Consider the following 19,754-nt stretch of genomic DNA (forward strand, 5'->3'; position numbering starts at 1 on the left):
CTGCTCACTGACATCTGAAGGCAGTTCATAGAACCAGTGGTCTGGATAATGATCAACACTGAAGGTGGTTCATAGCAACCTGCGGTCTGGCTTGCGATCATAGAACCAAAGGCAGTCATCCACTGCAGTCTGGGGATCACCTCAAGCACTCAGTCAACACACTGGACACTCATGTCAACAACATCAACCATCTCAATCACACCAGACCTTGGTGTCTTTGCAATACATTCATTGTTATTGATTGTGCTGAGCTACCTCTGGACGGAGTGTCCACAGCGGTCAGTCAAGACCTGTGTCATGGGCCTGGATGTGCAGGAAGCAGGAAGATCCAGCAAGCCATATGAAGGGAGCATGGGAATTGAGGAATTGGGCAGATTGTGGGACTTGCAGTAGAGTTCACTGAGATCTGTAGGAGGAATGGTTCTAGGGCAGATCCCAGCTAGATTGGCATGAGCCATAATGGTATCACAAATCCCACCAGAATCTGCAGTACACTGGATCATAGGACATATTCTGTGGAGATCAATGGCAAGGAGGATCACATGATAAACAGAGTAGTGGTGAGGACAGCTGGGGTTGCCACCAGATGAAGCAGGGGCCTTACACAGCATTGAAGTTGGCACCAGTGGGTGGGTGCTGACAACTGGGAGTAATGAGAAGGGGCAAGTTGCCACCCAGATGAGGTGGGACTGACCCCTGATGGAGAGGAGGCAACATGAGGCCCATCCACCCACAAGGGATAAAGATAGAACCGAAGGCAGTTGTCCACTGCAGTCTGGGGATCACCTCAAGCATTCAGTCAACACACTGGACACTCACATCAGTGACATCAACAATCTCAATCACACCAGACCTTGGTGTTAGTATCAGTTCATAACAGTTATTGATTGTGCCAAGCTACCTCTGGACAGAGTGTCCACAGTGGTTAGTCGAAACCTGCAATAGCAAAACCACTACTACATCATTGGGTGAGAAAAGTAATAGAGACATCTCTACTACATATCTCAACAAGAATTGTAATACTTCAAACATTGTCACATATCTCAACAGGATTCGTAATAGATGCGTTTCTATTACAGATAGTTCTCAGGTTTTGGGTGCACAACCGCTGACAACCTGCAGTAACAATCACATTATCACATCTATGGACAAGAAAAGTCATAGAAGCTTATCTACGACATACCTCGATAAAAATCGTAATACACAAGATGTTACCACATATCTCGACAGGATTCATAATAGATGCATTCTTGTCACAGATATCAGGTTTTAGGCACGAGACCTTTGACATTAGAGTGGATTGTTCAAGCAGCACCCCATGATCAACATGATGGACAAGAGCCTGCATGACAAGGTCGAGAGGCTACTCTCCTTAGTGGAGGCCCAGCTGGAGCTCTCCAGACAAGCCCAATGTGATGAGCACCTATGCCACACTCACCTGAGTGAAGAAGATATGGTCATACTCCCTTGCTCAGAGGAACAGGCAGGAGGGGACAAATATATGATGGGAGACCCTCCCATGCCATCCCCAGCATCACAACCAAGGCAGTCGGTGTCATTTGCTGAGTTGAACAAACCACCTGGCATCAATTATGAGTAGTATGCATCCCCCACCAGGCCTAGATACTTCAAACCACGGGTGGGTCCATATGTCACAGGGTCAGCACAGGAAGTGTGTGCAGAATGATCTGAAGCAAGCATCAGGTGTCAACAAACTGATCAGGATAGTGGCATGTATGATTTGTGGATTCAACCAAGAACTGGGGTTTTGAGTAATCTTGCTAGGATCAATTAGAACAAGCCTACCCAGTATGCTTCACCAAAGCATGCACCAACAAAGCACCATTGGTGTAGAACAGGTAGCTCATCACATTGAAACAATGGGAGGATCAGAGAAGGAGTTTCCCTGGCAGGGAAGACAAGGGAAGCATGCAGGAAACAATCGAGGAAGGGGACCAAGCTCAGTATCATGCAGATGGTTACCACTCAGGAGGGACATGCATACCAACACAGAGGGCTAGCCACAGGGGCATTTGCATGATCAGGAAGCATGACAATAAGGTCTGGCATGCAACCAAGGGATTCACAAGATAAGAGGGGAAGAAGGTTGCCAGTTAGAGAGGGGGAACTGTGTTGAGAAGACCAGGGATCAACCATAAGGAAGAAGAGCAGTGTCAAAGAGATTGACACATATTGACAGGCAACAAGGAGCATGGAGACAAGAGGGGGTGTCACTCAAACCAACACCCTGTCTGGGCAGTAGAGTAGTGGCACCGATGGGTTCAGCACACAGTACAGAAGTAGTGTTGGGAGGAGGCGAAAACCCTCCTCAGAAGGAGCAGGATGTCAGAGGTCATGCACCCAAAACCTGATATCTGTAATAGAAATGCACCTATTACAAATCCTGTCAAGATATGCAACAATGCTAGAGGTATTACAATTTTTGTCAAGATAGGTAGTAGAGACATCTCTATTACTTTTCTCACCCAAAGATGCAGTAATGGTTTTGCTATTGCAGGTTTTGACTAACTGCTGTGGACACTCCATCCAGAGGTAGCTTGGCACAATCAATAACTTGAATGTATTGCAAGACACCAAGGTCTGGTGTGATTGAGATAGTTGATGTCATCAACATGAGTATCCAGTGTGTCAACTGAATGCTTGAGGTGATCCCTGGGCTGCAGCAGATGACTGCCTTCAGTTCTATCTTTATCCAGACTGCTGGTTTGCTATGAACTGCCTTCAGACATCAGGGAGTGGGGATACAACACATGTGCTACAATGGAAGCAATCTACTTGATTGTGACTTTGCTGACTGTAACTAATGTATACTTGAGTGAAGTGATAACTAGTTGTGTATGGTGTAGAGTGGATGGGGATCCACTCACTTGTTACAATGAGGAGCATGGTTATATACCATCCTAGCAGTGTCACAGGCAACACTGCTCCTGTCCTGTGAGGCCTCCTTGACTCCATGTCTCCTCCTCATCTTTCCCACTGTTTTCCCATCCACACTAGTTTGCTGCTCATGTCATATCCCTTGTCCTCTGTGGATGGATGGCCTCTTGATGCTTCATCTCCATCAGGGGCCATCCCACTTCATCTGAGTGGTGACTTGCCCCCCTTCTCATTACTCCCTGTCATTGGTGCCCACCTGCTGGTGCCAACTTCAATGTTGTGTAGGCCCCTACCTCATCTGGTGGTGACCTCAGGCAACCTCCCCTCTTAGCCTTTATTGTACAAACACCCTGCCATTGATCTCTGCAGGACATGTCATATGATCCAGTGTACTGCAGATTCTGGTGTGATTCATGATACCCTTATTGCTTGTACCAATCTAGGTGAGATCTGCCTTAGAGCTGCTTCTCCTACAGATCTCAGTGGACTCTATTGCAAGTCCTATGATCTGCCTGATCCCTCGATTCCCATGCTCCCTTCATATGACTTGATGGATCTTCCTGCTTCCTGCACATCCCGTCCCATGACACAGGAGAGGTGTCGTGTCAGGGGTCTCGCGCCTGAAACCCAGGTCGGTCTGTCGAGATACTCAGTGACTATCAAACTGTGCAACAGCTATTGTCTCGGTATCAGTCTTGACAAGCTACATTGCTCGGTGACTATCAAGTTGCATGATGACAGCAGGTGGTGTTCATTGTATATACTATTGTAGGTTTCAGCTGACCTCTGTGGACACTCCATTCAGGGGTAGCTCAGCACGATCAATATCAATATGTAGGTTATGATGACACCAAGGTCTGGTGTGAGTGTTGATGATGATGAGGTTGATGGTGTTGGTGATAAGGTTGGTGGTGTTGGTGGTAATTTGGTGGCATCAACATGAGTGTCCAGTGTGCTGACTAATGCTTGAAGTGATCCCCAGACTGCAGTGGACTACTGCCTTTGGTTCTATCTATATCTGGACCGCTGACCTGCTATGGGCCACCTTCAGATGTCAGGTAGTGGTGATACAACACACACACTACAATGAGAAGCAATCTTGATAGATTGCTAATGTGCTGACTGAAACTAATGTATACTTATGCTGAAGTGATAACTAGTTATGGTGTGTGTAGAGTGGATGAGGATCCACTCAACCTTTGATGATGAGAAAGTATGGTTATATACCTCTTCACAGTGTTGCCAGTGATGCTGCTCCTGCTCTCTCTCCAGAGAGTACCTTCTTCATTGAGTACTGTGCAGGGGGCCCCTCTAGCACCACTCCTGTCCTCCTTGAGCTATCCTGCTTGCTTGGCACCCCTGTGCCTCCTGAGTGGTGTCGACTCCTTCAACACTGCTCCTCCTCCTCAGGACCTGCTTGCTGGTTTCCTATACACTGCTCCTTCTCCTTTGACTGGTGACAGTTCCTTTGACTCTTGTCTCTCGAGCCCCTGAGTGGTAACCATCTGCATGCTCCTTGAGCTTGGTCCTCTTCATGGCTGTGCCTGGCCCTCCTCACATATGGGCCTGGTCCTCCTTTGCATGTGAGTCCATAGGAGTCCATGGTCTCCATGGAGACTGCACTATGACCATGCTCTCTACTGGTATCGACTAGGTCTCCAATACCTGTGCCCCTTCCATATGAACCAGTGACCCTCCTGCTTCTTGAGCATTCAGGCCCATGACATACTGCATCTTCAGGCAAGAAAAGTAATAGAGACGTCTCTACTACATATCTCAACAAGAATTGTAATACCTCAAGTGTTGTTGCATATCTTGACAGGATTCGTAATAGACACATTTCTATTACAGATATCAGGTTTTGGGTGCATGACCTCTGACAATGCCCCTATGCTTGGACCCCTCCCTTGTATACCTCTTCCCATATGTCTCTTCTTGCCACTAGTGATGGCGACAAGCCTCCTACAGCCGTCCCCTTGATTCTATGAGGTTGCTTGGTTCTCAATGCATTGATGAGCCCCTTTTCATAACACAACCTGTGATATCTGTTGGATGAGCTCGTTCTGACAAATTTTGCTGAAATTGGCCAGAAACCCGTGACTCCACCGATTTCACATTTCGTGTGCACTGCACCTCCAATGCATTGCCCGGTCTGTGCAGGCTGGGTCCAGACTTAGGAGGTACTCCACAGGCTAGGGCAATAGAGCGAGCGGCGAAATCATTGGCATTTCATGAGGACTAGATACAGTAATGTTAAGAGTATATATACTTTACTGTGAGTGGGTGAAGGCGAGGTGCCATGTATGACTGCATTATGTGATAGGATGAGATAGGGGCCATTGGTGGGCAATGATATGTGCTAGTGGGAGATGATGGGTGGCGACAATGAACAAAGTTGGCAGGCATGTTAAAACGTGACCATGGCTGCGCAGTCATGTGATTTTACTTGGACATAGTAAGGATTGCCTATGACAGTAGGGGGTTTCAGTTTTTTTTTGCCCTCAAAAACTAGAGTCTTCCAATACTCAAAGTTCCAGAATCTGAACCACCTTGTAGCTCCACCATCTTTGACACTCTTGTTGCACAATCAAAGCAGATACAGTCATTATTGACACTGTGGGTTCATGCAAAACAAGCTGTGCAGGAAAAGTGGAGGCATTTGTGTGAGTACATCATGTGCCACATCACATGCAACATCATGTGTGTGAAGACTCAGGTCCAATTCTGAAAACTCTGCCACATCAGTACTGCTGAAGCAGTGTTTTCAAAAATTAGAGTATTTTCCAAAATGGCAGAGCTTACATAAGTAACAAATATTCGACACAAGTGAAAACTCCAAAAAAAAAACTTGAGTTTCCAAATGAAAAAAAAACAAAAACTGAAACCCCCTAGTGGTGTTTATTTTCAACTGAAATGAAATCACCTTCCCTGATCGTCCTCTTGAGAGACCCCTTTTTCACGATTTGTGCAACGCAAATGGTATGTTACACCATGGCTTGTTGACAATCAGACTCCAAATGCCATTGGGATGTAACATGCTGCTTTTTTTGTCGAAAGCATAAGAGAAGATGGCGCATTTCTTCGTTCTGTTACTTTTTCCGGTGGACGCCTCAAGGTTCAAAGCTTCTCTTCTCGATCTTCTGACCACTAACCGTCCTCTGCGTCATAACAACACAATACACGATGTCCGGACAGCGAGCAAGACAGCTCATCACCGCCGCCTACGCGCAGTATGCCAACGATGCTGTGAGTACCCACCACGTTACCTCTACCCTCGAGGGCTTCGACAACTCTTTTGTGCCCAGCTTGCTCAAATGACTGATCCCACAGATTCCCCTCGCCTTGATGACTCGATCGTCCTTGCGCACGACGCATTCAATCGCCTCACGATCACTGCAACGCGTTTCCCGCACTTTGGCCACTGCATCACACCGTTCCACTGCAACCCATCCCACGGCCTCCTCATCCTGGTCGTCATTATCACAACAGAGCGCCATTCAACAACTGCAAGGTGACGCCGCCTTGCCATTGACCGACCTTGCCGACAAGCTTGCTGGTTTGACCGGAAAGTCGGCCCAGATCTTTGGCGCTGATGATAAGGCTAAGGCTACTACAACAGAATGGCTGCAGAAGCTCAACAAGGCAGACGAGCAGCAGCTTGTTTCTGCCGACGGTCTCAAATCGCTCAACGAGCAGCTCGACAGCGTCACCTTCCTTGCTACCAACAAGCCCACTGTTGCGGACCTCGCCCTCTTCGCTTCCATCTACCCAACCATCTCCAAACTGCAGCCTGCCGAGCAGCATGCCAGCCCTTCGGTCACACGCTACATCTCTCACCTCTCCAACTTGCCCCAGGTAGCCAGAGCCGCCAACGCTGCTCAGCTTGGCTTTGCCTCGTTCGAGCCTACCTACGAGGGCATGCCTACAATTCAGCGTGCGAAGCCTGAAGACATCAAAAAGGCAAAGAAGGCCGACAAAGAGGCCGCTGCCGCTGCCGATGGTCAGAAAAAGGACATTCCCCAGCAACAGCAGCAGCAGCAGGATCAGCCCAAGAAGGAGAAGAAGGAAAAGAAGGAGAAGGCGCCCAAAGAGGTAAAAGCCGGTGCTGGAGGCGGTGGAGGCAAGAAGGGCGGTGCTGCCGCCGCTGCTGCCGACACCACAGGTCCCATTCCATCGCAGATCGATCTACGCGTAGGCAAGATCGTCTCGGTCGAAAAGCACCCCGACGCTGATGCACTCTACCTTGAGAAGGTGGACTTTGGCGAGGCCGACGGCCCACGAACCATTCTCAGCGGACTGGTTCGCTTTGTCCCCATCGAGAAGATGCAGAACCGCATGGTGATTGGTGTTTGCAACCTCAAGCCCGCGGCTATGCGTGGCATCAAGTCGTACGGTATGCTTTTGTGCGCTACCCACAAGGATGGCAAAGACGGCGGTATTGAGCCCGTCTGTCCTCCCGAAGGAAGCCAGCCCGGTGACAAGGTCTGGGTTGAGGGCTTCGAGGGTCGCGAGCCAGAAGCTGTGCTCAACCCCAAGAAGAAGGTACGATCACTTCGATACAGCCGCATCCTCTACTGTGCTCCATGTTCCTTTACTGATTGTTTTCATTTTCTCATCCCTTGCACCGGCATTCACAGATTTTCGAGGCAATCCAGCCAGGTTACACCACCACTGAGAGCAAGCAGTGCGCCTGGGTTGGTGCTCTTCCAGATGCCGCGGATCCCGAGGCTGACAAGAAGCCTCGTCTGCTCAGGACCGACAAGGGTGTCTTGTTCTCAGAGAACTTTGTCGGCGCATCACTGTCGTAACGTAGACCGTCAAGGCATTGCCTAGAACTGCAATACTCATACACATATTCATGTTACAAAGTCGTCTGATTGTGCCAAAAAGTTGTGGGTGTAATCTCGACATCCGGACAGGTGGTATCACGCTGCGTCTGCATCATATGGCGGCACGTCGTTGTTACAAGTTGGCATTCGTATGCTGTCGAAATGGAGGCGAAAAGGTAGGAACAAGTGTTGTTTGGAGAATCTATGCATCGGACTCGACGTCTTTCTTCTTTTGCTGATGTTTTGAGGGTGCCATCAAGTGGGTTGAACCATAGTATGAAAGAAAGGGGTCATGGTTGCGAGGGTCAGCATTGCTTCAACTCGAGGACCTCATGTATGTGCAACTTACCTTGAAGAAGCTTCGGCGACGAGCCTCTCGTGCTTCCCTCCAGCCCTTCTCGCCTGAGCCATGAGATGTGTCATGGTCGCCGTGGGCAAAGTCTGTTGGTGTTGGGCGAGCGTATGCGCCTTGGAGCGACTTGCCTGCAGCGTCAAAGGTGCCGATCAGCGCAGCAAGGGAAGCGCAACCACCGAACATCATTGGTACCGAGCGAGCAGCAGCACCGAGCACAACACCGGCAGCGCAGCCTCCAACAGCGCCATTGATGGCATCGTCCTTCTGGCGGAAGTTTGCGACAGTCGAGTCAGTGTAAGAGAAAATGCCTCCCATGGCGGCTGAATGAGGAAGAATGCATCGAATCGCAGATGGGCCAGATTGAATGTAGAGAACAATGTCGAAGATAAGCAAAGAGATTGTCAGTAACGATACCAGCAACAGAAATCTACACTTCAACGCTGAAATTGAAGCTAGCGAGGACCGGGCGAGTCGACTCACTGAAAAGAGCGATCGTGCTGCCTGTGCGGGTAAAGACACCGAGGGCACCTTTGTTGTGGGTCTGTACACTGTTCTGAAAAGCACTGACGAACAGACCAGCGCCTGCGCTAACAGCGCCCGAGGTCATACCATCAGCAAAGGGAGAGCGTTCCGAGAAGGTCTCGGTGACGACCTGCTCGTTGTTCTTGTTGGCGGCCATGATGATCGTTCACCGTCGATATGGTGTGTGCGTCCAGTGAGATCTGTATGTAGTGCTAGGGTCGGAAGCAGTCGGTGCAAATGTGTTCTAAGCCAGGATGCTAGACGATCCGGATCGCTGTGCGTGCTCGATCGAGAGACGCTGATATTAAGGCGTGGTAGAGATGGTGTAGGTGACGAATAGAAGCAAGGCACCTGGTCGCTTCTGCGAAATGGCTTGATCCTTCGCATCCGCCGCTTCGACCTTTCCTGAACCCTCTCGTCCGATTTGAACTCAACACAAACCTGAAGCAATGAAATTAATCTTTGAATTGTGCGATCGAACTTTCTTTCGTATGAAATCAAATTGCGCACACTTTGACGGCCCATGCGCTGCTTTTCAGCATTTTACTCCACTTGGCCGCTGCGGTTACGTGTCTGATAGCTGTTGTTGCTAAGAAGGATTGACAGGACCTTCCCTTCTTCAACATTCCTTCCAACCAGAGCGAAGCCTTTTCGCATCATATCCCCTTATCACGACCTGAAAATGGACGAGAGCATCCAGCAGTTCGCTGCCATCACTGGTGCTTCCGCCGACCGTGCCCGCTTCTTCTTGGAGGCTGCCGGCGGCGACTTGGAAACTGCTATGTCCAGCTTTTACGAGTCCGAGCCATCGCAGTCTGCGGTCGATGAAGAAGCAGAGGGCGCAGCACCATCCGAACCCGCTCCTAGTGTGCCAGCTGACTACACTGGTCCGCGCACGCTATCTGGTCAACCGGTCGAGTCTTCGGCTGCCTCTGGCTTTGGCGCTACCTCGAGCTCCAGCCAGTCCCAACGCTCCGCAGCTAGTGGCGGAAGTCGCGGCGGCATCTCCACCATGCGCGACATCCGATCTGCCAACGAAGGTTCGGCTAGCAGACGAGGAGGTAGCGGTGACGACGAAGATGACGACGGCGATGATGACGAGATGAATTACTTTGCTGGCGGCGAGAGAAGCGCACTCAGTGTCGAGAATCCGGAAGCTCGACGTCGCAGGAATCAACCCGGAGGGGACATGGTCCAGGAGATCCTTCGTCGTGCTGCTGAAGAGGGCAAAAAACATCCTGAGCTTGCTAAAGCCCAATCATCATCTTCCTCCAATTCGCTCGCGTTTACCGGACGTGGTCGAACCATCAATGATTCTGCTGAGTCCGAGCCTTCTGCAGGCACGACCTCAATGCCCGGCGGCTTTGCAAGCGATCCTGCAGCTTCCGCCAGAGACAACAGCGGCAATGGTGGTGATAATGAGGACGGAGAGGTGGCGATTCGAAACCTTACCTTCTGGGAGGACGGCTTTTCGATTGAGGACGGCGAATTGATGCGATTCGACGATCCAGCACATGCACAGACGCTGGCTGCCATCAACGCGGGCCATGCACCTCTCGACCTTCTCAACATTCGCTTCGGTCAGCAAGTGCAGGTCCACGTCCATAGACGCACCGACGAGAAGTACAAGCCTCCACCCATGAAACCGTTTGCAGGGTCTGGCAACCGACTTGGCTCCCCCGCTGCTCCCTCATTCGCGACCTCTTCTCAATCGCAGCCTGCAACAACGGCGACCACTTCGGCGACTTCTAGCTCTGGAGACTTCAAGGTGGATGCGGATAGGCCCACAACACAGCTTCAAATCCGACTCAGCGACGGGCAACGAATGACAGCTCGCTTCAATACGGACCACACCATTGCGGATCTGAGGAGCTACATCAATGCGTAAGTCTCCCCACTAATCGAACTTCTGATGGGATTTTACTGGGCGCTAACCTGCTTCTGTATCTGTCTCTTGACCATTCTCTCTGGCAGTGCCAACCCGGTAACGTCGACGCGAAACTATGTGCTCAATGCGTCATTCCCGCCCAAGCCCTTGAGTGACGAGTCGCAAACTCTTCAAGACGCTGGTCTTCTCAATGCTGTCGTCATTCAGAAGTTCCAGTAACACTCTCCTCAGGGGCATTGTTGCGAACCGTAATGCAAATCTGTCTTCAGAGTAACCACACGTCTGTCCAGTCAAGACCGTTTCTGAATGATGATCGGAATAGGATGCGAATTCATCTACCCAACGTACAGCAGGATCGTCAGAATCGATTGAGCGGATCAATAGATAGGCAAGATTCGTAGAACGTCTGTGCAAGCATGACGGACGAACTCTGGGAGGCACTGTTCTTGAATTCGATCCAGCCATTCCAATTCATGATGCATGACGCCGTTCGTCCCGCCATCTCTGTTGCCGACACCAGTTGAAGCAGAGCTGGAAGTATGTCGCTCTTCGGATGCGCCAGCAAGCAAGTGTTCACGATCAATGCTGGCGATGAGCTTGTTGATTGTGTCGATATCAGGGGTCTTGTTTCTCCTAGAGCTGGATTTCTGCTCGACCCACTCCGCAATCTTGGCTTCGACAGCCTGAATGATACGTTCGAGGTTCTTCCATCCTGGCACTTGTGTGTAGAGCTTGGGTGGTGTGGGTATAAAAGCTCCATTAGTGTTCGCCATCGAGCCGGGATTTGAGGTGGAATTCCTGGACGATGGGTCCAAAAGGAGCACAGTCTTACGAAGCGTCTGTGAGCATCTCACGATCTCGTATATGAAGTGATTGATCTCGTTCGTGGAAGTGAGGACATGATCAGATCGTAGCAGGATCGAGTTCAAGGTAGCGATCAAAGCCTTGATGAGTTCCGAAAGGTCTTGACTTGAGCGGATCTCAGCGAAGCGTGCAGCAAGGAAAGACGCGAGTGAGAGGATAGCGCTCCAGCAATCTTGCCAATCGTATTCGAGTTGGATGCGCTCGTCGGAACATAGGTTGACGACGCGTTGGATGAGCTTGAGACTGATCAGGAATGACGCTGTATCAATGCGCTTGCTGAGATTGTAGCACATCGAGCAAGTGGCCGCGTCTAGGACGGCAGTGACGAGCCGCGTGCGTTTGGTCCGGGGAAGCGCAAGTGCTGGCTCACGCTGGCGACAGAGACGGGACCGCTCGAGGATGCGAGCAGACCGCTGTGTGTCGGCAATCATGTTGCGACTGCCGCGTTGGTCGTAGAGAAAGACGAGAAGGCAGAGAAGCGCGATGCGAGCATACGAGGCTGAGCGTGGCGAGACAGATGCATGAGTGGCAAGATAGGATGCCAGGGAAGCTAGCTGGCAAAAGGACTCGTTGCTGGCTCTGAATCTTGTGTCGCTAGCAGCTGTAGCAAGCGACTGGTCGTTGGCATTTGGCAAGTCTGTCACATCCAATACCAACGAGGTGAAAGCCTGGTTGGATCTGGAGAGGAGGAAAAGGGGGAGAAGGATAACGGAGCTGGAGGAAGGGAGATGAGAGAAATCGCCCATCAGGGTAGATGTCGCCGATGGCCTTGGGTCAGAAGCTGTGGAGGTGAAAAGCGATGTGGGCGAAGCGACAAGCTCAGCAAGGCTCGAGACCCACCGCATGCTAGCTATTCCTGCAATGCTACCAGTCAGGGTAGGAGGAGAATCGTCGACAACCTGTCGATATAGTTGAACATTTTGATTCATGGCAGCAGCGGCGGCGACAAGGATCTTTGCCATGCAGTCCTCGTCCACCCAGTCGCGGAGGCGTCGAGCGTAGGGATTTGAGGTGCTGGCATTGAGCGAGATACCACCAGCGGAGCCTTGACCGATGGTGGCTAGAAGGCCTAGAAAGACGGCACCTTCGTAGGCGTATCGAGAGCCGGCGGGGGTGGAAATGAAAGTGGAAGCTGTGACGAAAAGATCGCGACGCAGAAAGTAGGCAGCTAACGAAGTCTGGGCAACACAAGAAAGCCACAAAAGTCCAAGCTGAAGCGCACGATGCTGTACCTCTGCATCGATCCACTCTCTCGCCTTGGCCTGCGCCAAATCCTGCTCTCGTTCATCCTCCTCGTCTCGGAAGGAGGAGGGGATGCGGACTCTTGCGAGGTTGCCTCCGCGCAGCGTGTCATCGATTGAGTCAACGAGGAGGGTAAATACGTCATCGGCTTCGTCCATACCGCCGGCAAAGATAGAAATAATGTCGAACGAATAGTTGGAGAAGCGCTTAGTAAGGACAGGGTATGATAGCGCCACCAGAGTGTCGACTGCGTTTCTTCTGCGAACCTCGTCCTCGTCGCTCTGACGCCACACTCGCATGGCTTCCCGCCATAGCGAGCCAACGTTGTCAGCGATGCAAGCGCCTTTGCTGTGCGGATCGTCATCGAGCAACGTCTCTGGAAGGATCGCTTCCAGTTGCTGGGTGACAAATCGAGTCTCTACTGGAAGGCACAGTAGATCGGCAAAGTATCGAGAACGAGGACCTGTGTTTGACTTGCCGGCCAATTTCGAGCGCAAAACGGCTGGTCGTGATGGCAGATCGCTGCCATAGGAAGGTGATGAGGAGGCGACGGTTGAGGATGAGTTTGGGAAAGCACTATCTTGGATCCATGGTTGCCTTCCATCGAGAAGTGCGGTATAGGACTCGCTGAACTTGGACTTGAGCTGAGGTCGGCTCGAGGCCATTGAAGTCATGGTCGTAGCGTTCGACGTGTCGAAGAGGGAGCAAGTAGAACAAGAGCCATATGGCCATGCCGAGGCTTAGCATCGAGTGAAGCGATAGTCAGAGCGTGAGTATCATCAAAGAGTAGCTTTGCCTTTGTCGTAGCTTTATTTCAGATGCGATCCGACAAGCGACATGAGTAAGTTAACTTAGTTCCCAGAAAGTGTTGGTCTCTCTCCTGTTTGTAAGGCTGACGCCAGCCGAAAGCAGCAGAGTGAGGAAAGCGCGTCAGGGAGCAGCTTTGCGTGTGTGAATTCACAGCTTGAAAGTGGGTTTAACACTCTTTCTCCCTTTCTCGTCAGGTTGAAGCGTGTAGCCTTCTCTCACCATCACCATCAGCATCTGCCTTTCCCTTCGGCCACAACACTCGCTCTCGTCGCCTATATCGCGCTTGCTTTCATTGACTTGACCCTCGAGGCGGGAAGTCACGCTTGCCATCATCACTTCTTCCCGATTGCAACCCAATTCCGAGCAAGTCAAGTCACCGACGATGAATCACTGAACGCTGCTGTACCTTCAACGTAGACCCTTGACAGCCCTTGCGTCTTCGTTTCTGAAGCCATGTCGCACGTCGAAGATTGGTCCGAGGGAGACTTTGACCTGGAGCACACAGAGCTTCGTACGGATCATGTCACTTTGCAACATGTCGACATCCTCGCCTCCACCTCTGCTCACGTCCAGCTCGATGGTCAGCCCAACTGGGGCGACGACTTCCCGGAGGACACGCTGGATGATGGCTCGGATGAACAGACCGACACCATAAAGCTTTCCACAGCTGCCAGCTCGGCTCTGAAACGCATGCTCGACGTCAGCAAAGCTTCCACATCCTCTACGCAGCACACCACTCAAGACGATGACCTTGACGCTCAACTTCGTCCTCCCGCGCTCGACCTTGCACGTATCTCTCAGCATACCAACACCAATCAGCTCTCAGCCGATGACCTGGAGCACGAAGACATGAACGCATGTTCTTCCGCCAGTCTCAGCACCTCAGCCAGCACAAGCTATCGTAGCATGATGGGCCTCTCCACCGACTTGACTGACCCCGATAGCCCTCACAGCAAGAATAGCGCGCGGCATACCTCGAGCCTCTCCTCGCACAGCTCAGACCGCGCTCGATCCGATCGCGAGATCCACTCATCCGGGCCCGAAGAGTCTCTTGAGATGGACTTTGAGCTTGCACCAGACATGAACAACCTCAGTCTATGTTCGTCTCTGTCTCGTGCTCGCTCCAACACCTCTCTCAGCCATGTCAGCAGGGACACCTGGGATGACGACCTAGGCGCTAGCGCTCCTCCCTCCAGCACTATGCACACCTCGGCCTCGTCCCTGCACCCACCTTCCCTTTCTTCTCATCGTCCTGCCTCCATCAAGAGTCTTTCTGGCGAGAGTGATGCCGACGACGAGCACGAGGATTTGCTGGAGGGTCTCGATCTGGAAGGCAGCATCTTTCAAGCTCATCTTGAACACTCCACTCAAACAGCTCCTGTAGTCAAAGCAGAGCTTGAGGCAATGCTCGACCTCAGACGTTCTGGGAACCAGGCGGAGTCTTCCGAAAATCAGAGTCAGAGCGCTGACTCGGACGCCGGTATCGCAGCCGGTTTGGTCATCACCGACGACTTTGACCTATCATCCAGTCGCATTGCAGCTCGTGGACTTCCTGCAAGACCTTATCAACCGCCTAACGCCCGAAATGCCGCCCACAGTCTTGGTGTCGAAAGCACCACAGCGCAGCGCCCGTACGTTCAGTTTAGTCATGACGACGGTGATCGTGGTCATCCTACCCGCACCGCCTCGCAGCACTCTTCCAGCACACCGTCCCTGGGAGCTGTTTCTTCACAAGCCCTAGCAACTCGCTCAGAATTTCGAGGCGCTCATCGCAACCGACTTCGCTTCAAGCGCTCTGCGAGTGACTTGCAAGCACATTTGTCCAAGGCCGCGCCCGACATCGCATCTGCTGCTCCCAGTCGCCCAACCAATCGTGGCAGTCAGCTCACACGCAAGAGGTCTTTACCTTCAATGAGGACTTCGCCTCCAGCTGCCTCTTCTTCTTCTGCTGCCATGGTGTCCTCCGCCATCCCCTCCTCGCTGACAGTACGACAAAGACACAACAGTGGCAACGCTGGCGCTTCCTCCGCATCACATTTCAGAGGAAAAGGCACCTCCCGACTCACTGACTCGACCGCCGCCTCTCGTGCAAGGGCAGCCGAGACGGCAGCGGATCACCAAGCTCGATTCAACAAGGATGCTGGCACACTCGCCCGTCCGAGCACGCCTGTCTCTTTCCCAGCTCGGCCCGTACATCGGTCTGCATCGCGTATCTCCATCAACACACGCTCAAAGACTAGGCCAGATCAGGAACGCCGCGGATCTTCGGGCGAAAGTCAGCCTGTAGCTCGGCTTCTCAAACGCTCTGCTCCCTACGGAAGCGGCGCCGAGCTAGACGGCATTGAGGATTTACCGAATGCAAGCAGCCCAATTGTGCAGTCAGCCCGTCCTCAAACATCCTCCAGCACCCCTGCCACAGCGGAAAGCAGCGCTGCTGCTTCGCAAAGGGCTAACAAACCAAAGCGCGGCGGTCGTTGTGGGGCAAAGAGCAAGCCGGCGCTGATTCGCTCACTTGGTGCTGGCGCCTCCCCCGCCCACAAATCTGTGAAGGGTATGCGCTGGAATGCTCAGGCGCTCCGCTGGGAAGGAAACGAAGGAGTCCTCCGGGATTTTGACCAGGTCATCCAGAGCAGCACCCGACCTGCGCTCATCTCGCAACTCACCGGCAGCTCCACCAGCTCCGCACTGACGCATGTCGCCGGATACTCCTCGCCTCTGTCACCCGAGAGCAGCACTCTCATGAGCCACATTGCCTCCGGTGCAAGAGTGGTAGGTGATATGCTTTTCGACCCTGTGCAAATGCGCTGGGTCAAAAAGTCCGGAGACGAAGAAGACGATGTGTTTGCAGACTTCGATAAGCCTACTGAAGATGTCGTTGCCGCGCACAAGCCATCCAATCCCAAGATCGATGTCGAGGATGACAACACTTTGCGCGCCCGCAGGACGCGGTCTACTGAGACCTTCAGCCGCTTCTCGAACCCTTGGACGCGGATGAGCGAGAAACACGACTCCGGCTCCCCCGTACCAGATGAGGATGCACCTGAGCGCAGCGCCACTCGCAAGAACGACCAGGCGATCCGTCGGGCCCTTTCCAGACACGCCTTCGCTTCAAGCGTTGGCATCGACCGTGAACTCTGGGATGCTTGTATTCAGGCGGAGAAGAGACACGCTATTGAGATCGACGGCTGTTTCCCCACCACCGGATCGCGCTTACGCACTCGGGCACAGTCCTCGACTTCAAGTCGATCGATGACAATGGACGAGATCGATCGTCCTAGGCCTCACCTCTACTATCTCGAGAAGATTGCTAAGAGCATCGTCAAAGAGAACAGGCCTTAGGACCTTCTCTACATACTTCAGCCCTTTGCTCTTGTTCTTCTACATCACGAACGATGACAGAGTCTCTGTCTACCTCTTTGACTGGCTGGCTTCAGCCTTCACGGGCCCACACTCTTTTCGATGCTCCGCACTCCTTTCAATATTCACACTCTTTTTTCCATCCATTGTTTCAGTCAGCATCGTTTTGCACCGATACCCTCATTCGTTGACAATCCTGCCCATTCTTGTTTCTTTCTCTCTTGACTGTCTCGAAAAGCCAGAGAGAAACATAGATCCGCTCTGAGAACTGGGATCAGTTGAAGAGGCACCGGCATCGCTAACGCATGACATAGTAAATGGGAGCTCACAGGATCGGGGAATCGGGAAGGCATCGGGCGATGAGGAGGACAGGCAAGATGAGAGGCTAGTGGGAGCTAACGCAGCCTATGCACGAGGATTGACACCATGGTATGGAGGGGACATGTTGATATGACAACAGTTGAAGCTATACCGTGCACCTCCTCGTCCAAGCCATGTTCTAGCTCTTTCGTACTAGTGTGTCATAGATGTAATCCTTAAGATTTATTGTGTGCTATTGCTACAGGGTTGTGTATATATACCTTCATCCTGTTTATGAGATGGCTTGTTGTTCTCCTTTGAGTCATGCCCACTTTGTAGTATCTCAGTGTTTTCCTTTCATATGCTTCTCCTGATTGGTTGCCACTCAATTTAGTATGCATGCAGGGGATCAGTCTGTCGGTTACTCACTTCTCTTGCATATTGGTTATCCTGGTGACTCTTCAACTCCCCCCCTTGCTGGCATGACCAAACCCATTGCTCGAGCTAGACATGTGGTCTCTCCTCCTTTCAATGGCTTTGTGAGAATGTCTGCCAAGTTGTTTGCCATTCTGACATGTTCGATCAGAATGTCTCCCTCCTGCACATGTTCTCTGACAAAGTAATAACATGTGTCAATGTGTTTAAGCTTCCAGTGTTTGGCTGGGTCCTTACTCACCTGTATACATCCTTGGCTGTCGGTGCGGAGCATTGGTCTGACATTATTGATACCCAGGTCTCGCAGCAGATATGAAAAGAACAGCACCTCCCATGCTGCTTCTGATGTGGCAATAAACTCTGCTTCTACAGCTGACAGGGCCATGCATTTTTGCATGTGAGATCACCAACTCACTGGGCTCCCATATAGATACGTGATTGCTCCCAATGTGCTCCTCTGACCATTTGTGGGGTCTGATGCCCAATTTGCATCAGTATATGTCATTAATGTCTCCTTCTCCATATTTGCTCTTCCTCCTAGTTGGAGATGATATTCACTTGTTTGATTTAGGTACTTTAGAGTGTGGGTCGCTGCACACCATGCTCCTTTGACCAGAGTCATCATGTGTCATGCTAAAACTCCTACCATGAATGAGATATCTGGTTGCACTGTGTTGGATACCCATAAGAGCTGTCCTACTAACTCCTGGTATTCTTTGCTTCATGATGGTGAACATCTCTCTCCTCCAGCGCTTGCAGTTATGCTTTGCATCAGAATCCAGGATTTCTCAGTCTCCTTCTGTAACCATCTGCTTACCATTGATTTAATATATGCTGTTAGGTCAAGAGATATGCTCTTCTGGGTCCTGTCTCTTGTGATTTTGATTCCAATAAACTCTTTGATCTTCCCATTATCTTCTGTTCCCCACTTATTCATGATCTCCTTCTTGGTGCGATCCACTTCTTTGCAACTTGGTGAAGCTATCATCATGTCATTGACATATGCTGTAATGACTGTGATGTTGTCTCCAGTTCCTCTTGCATACAAGCAAGGTGTGCTTGGCATACAATGAAAACCCATTCTCCGAAGGTGTGAGTCCATCTTGGTGTTCCACTCTTGCCCTGACTGTTTTAAACCATATAATCCCTTTATTAGCTTGAGAACCTTTCCTGGTGGCATCTTTGTTCCGACTGGTGGCTTCAAGTACACATCATGCTGTAAGTTTGAATTGAGGTATGCTTGTTTGATGTCGATTGAATCTACCTCCCAATCTTGCATGGCCGCCACAGCCAACACTCCTCTGATTGATTGAATTGGAGCCACTGGTGCAAAGATTTCGGTATAGTCGACACCTTTTCTCTGAGTGAATCCCCTTGCAACGAGTCTTGCTTTAAACTTTGTGGGCACCAAGTTTGCATCCGTTTTCACTTTGAGTACCCATTTGGTGTCGACAGTATTCATGCCGATTGGGAGATCTGTCACTTCCCACGTGCCCATAGCTTCTAAACCCTTGAGCTCTTTTCGCATTGCCTCCTCCCACAGCCTTTTGTCTGGCCCTGCCATTGCCTCTTGGACAGTTGGGTTTAGGTTTCCTTCACCTTTGTTGTCCGTGGCTGCGAGTCCAAAGGACTTGCCATTTGTCCACCCTTCAAGGTCTTGGCCTTCATTTGTGTTCATAGTCATTTCCATGTCCATGTACTCATTTTGTGGTTCCTGGTCCATTTCATAAAATAGGTTCACTTCTGAATAACCCAAGTTTTCAGCATCTTCTTCGTTCATCATTGTTTGCAGCAATTGAACTTTTATCGGTTTCCACTTGGTCCAGTCCAACCAACATTTGGATTCCATGAACTTTGCTGAGTTACTCCAGAATATACTTGGTTGATAGTCTGGACTATAAAATAGCCAACCTTTCCATTCCAGGCTGTATCCTATGAATATAGCTGCCACTGCTCATTGGTCCAAGTTCTTGTTGTTTCGCTTTGCCTTTGGGATATTTACCCAAGTGAGACATCCAAAGACACAGAGAAGTCGCATGAGTCATTTGGGTGATTTGTTGAACATCATCTCATATGGGAGCTCATTGTCAGTGTTTGGAGTAAGGTTTATCTTGAATGCCACTGCCCTGATTGCATACAGCCAAAAAGTCTTTGGTAGTCCATGTTGTACCAGTAAAGTACACATCTTCTCACTCAAGCTTCTGTTCATTCACTCCACCCTGCCATTTTGTTTGCTATTGTATCCCACTGTTGT

The 19,754-nt window shown here is 51.0% G+C and overlaps 5 protein-coding genes across 5 annotated transcripts; 3 read left to right on the forward strand and 2 right to left on the reverse strand.

The window, feature by feature from the left end:
- Window positions 1–6,081: 6,081 nt before the first annotated feature.
- UHO2_03734 (uncharacterized protein) lies at window positions 6,082–7,706 on the forward strand (the record flags this gene model as incomplete). Its single annotated transcript, XM_041554340.1, has 3 exons — window positions 6,082–6,144; window positions 6,229–7,440; window positions 7,536–7,706. 3 exons carry the CDS (start codon window positions 6,082–6,084, stop codon window positions 7,704–7,706), a joined length of 1,446 nt encoding a protein of 481 aa, XP_041410274.1.
- Window positions 7,707–7,929: 223 nt separating this feature from the next.
- On the reverse strand, window positions 7,930–8,761 carry UHO2_03735 (uncharacterized protein; the record flags this gene model as incomplete). Its single annotated transcript, XM_041554341.1, has 3 exons — window positions 7,930–7,962; window positions 8,077–8,402; window positions 8,563–8,761. The coding sequence occupies 3 exons, from the start codon at window positions 8,759–8,761 to the stop codon at window positions 7,930–7,932; spliced, it is 558 nt and encodes a 185-aa protein (XP_041410275.1).
- Window positions 8,762–9,286: 525 nt separating this feature from the next.
- Window positions 9,287–10,711, forward strand: UHO2_03736 (uncharacterized protein; the record flags this gene model as incomplete). Its single annotated transcript, XM_041554342.1, has 2 exons — window positions 9,287–10,488; window positions 10,579–10,711. 2 exons carry the CDS (start codon window positions 9,287–9,289, stop codon window positions 10,709–10,711), a joined length of 1,335 nt encoding a protein of 444 aa, XP_041410276.1.
- A 158-nt stretch (window positions 10,712–10,869) lies between these two features.
- Window positions 10,870–13,272, reverse strand: UHO2_03737 (uncharacterized protein; the record flags this gene model as incomplete). The annotated part of the gene is made up of 1 exon (XM_041554343.1): window positions 10,870–13,272. One exon carries the CDS (start codon window positions 13,270–13,272, stop codon window positions 10,870–10,872), a length of 2,403 nt encoding a protein of 800 aa, XP_041410277.1.
- Window positions 13,273–13,861: 589 nt separating this feature from the next.
- Window positions 13,862–16,747, forward strand: UHO2_03738 (uncharacterized protein; the record flags this gene model as incomplete). Its single annotated transcript, XM_041554344.1, has 1 exon — window positions 13,862–16,747. One exon carries the CDS (start codon window positions 13,862–13,864, stop codon window positions 16,745–16,747), a length of 2,886 nt encoding a protein of 961 aa, XP_041410278.1.
- Window positions 16,748–19,754: the final 3,007 nt, after the last annotated feature.

Source organism: Ustilago hordei (assembly GCF_900519145.1).
Source record: "Ustilago hordei strain Uho2 genome assembly, contig: UHO2_contig_06, whole genome shotgun sequence".
Taxonomy (NCBI): Eukaryota; Fungi; Basidiomycota; class Ustilaginomycetes; order Ustilaginales; family Ustilaginaceae; genus Ustilago; species Ustilago hordei.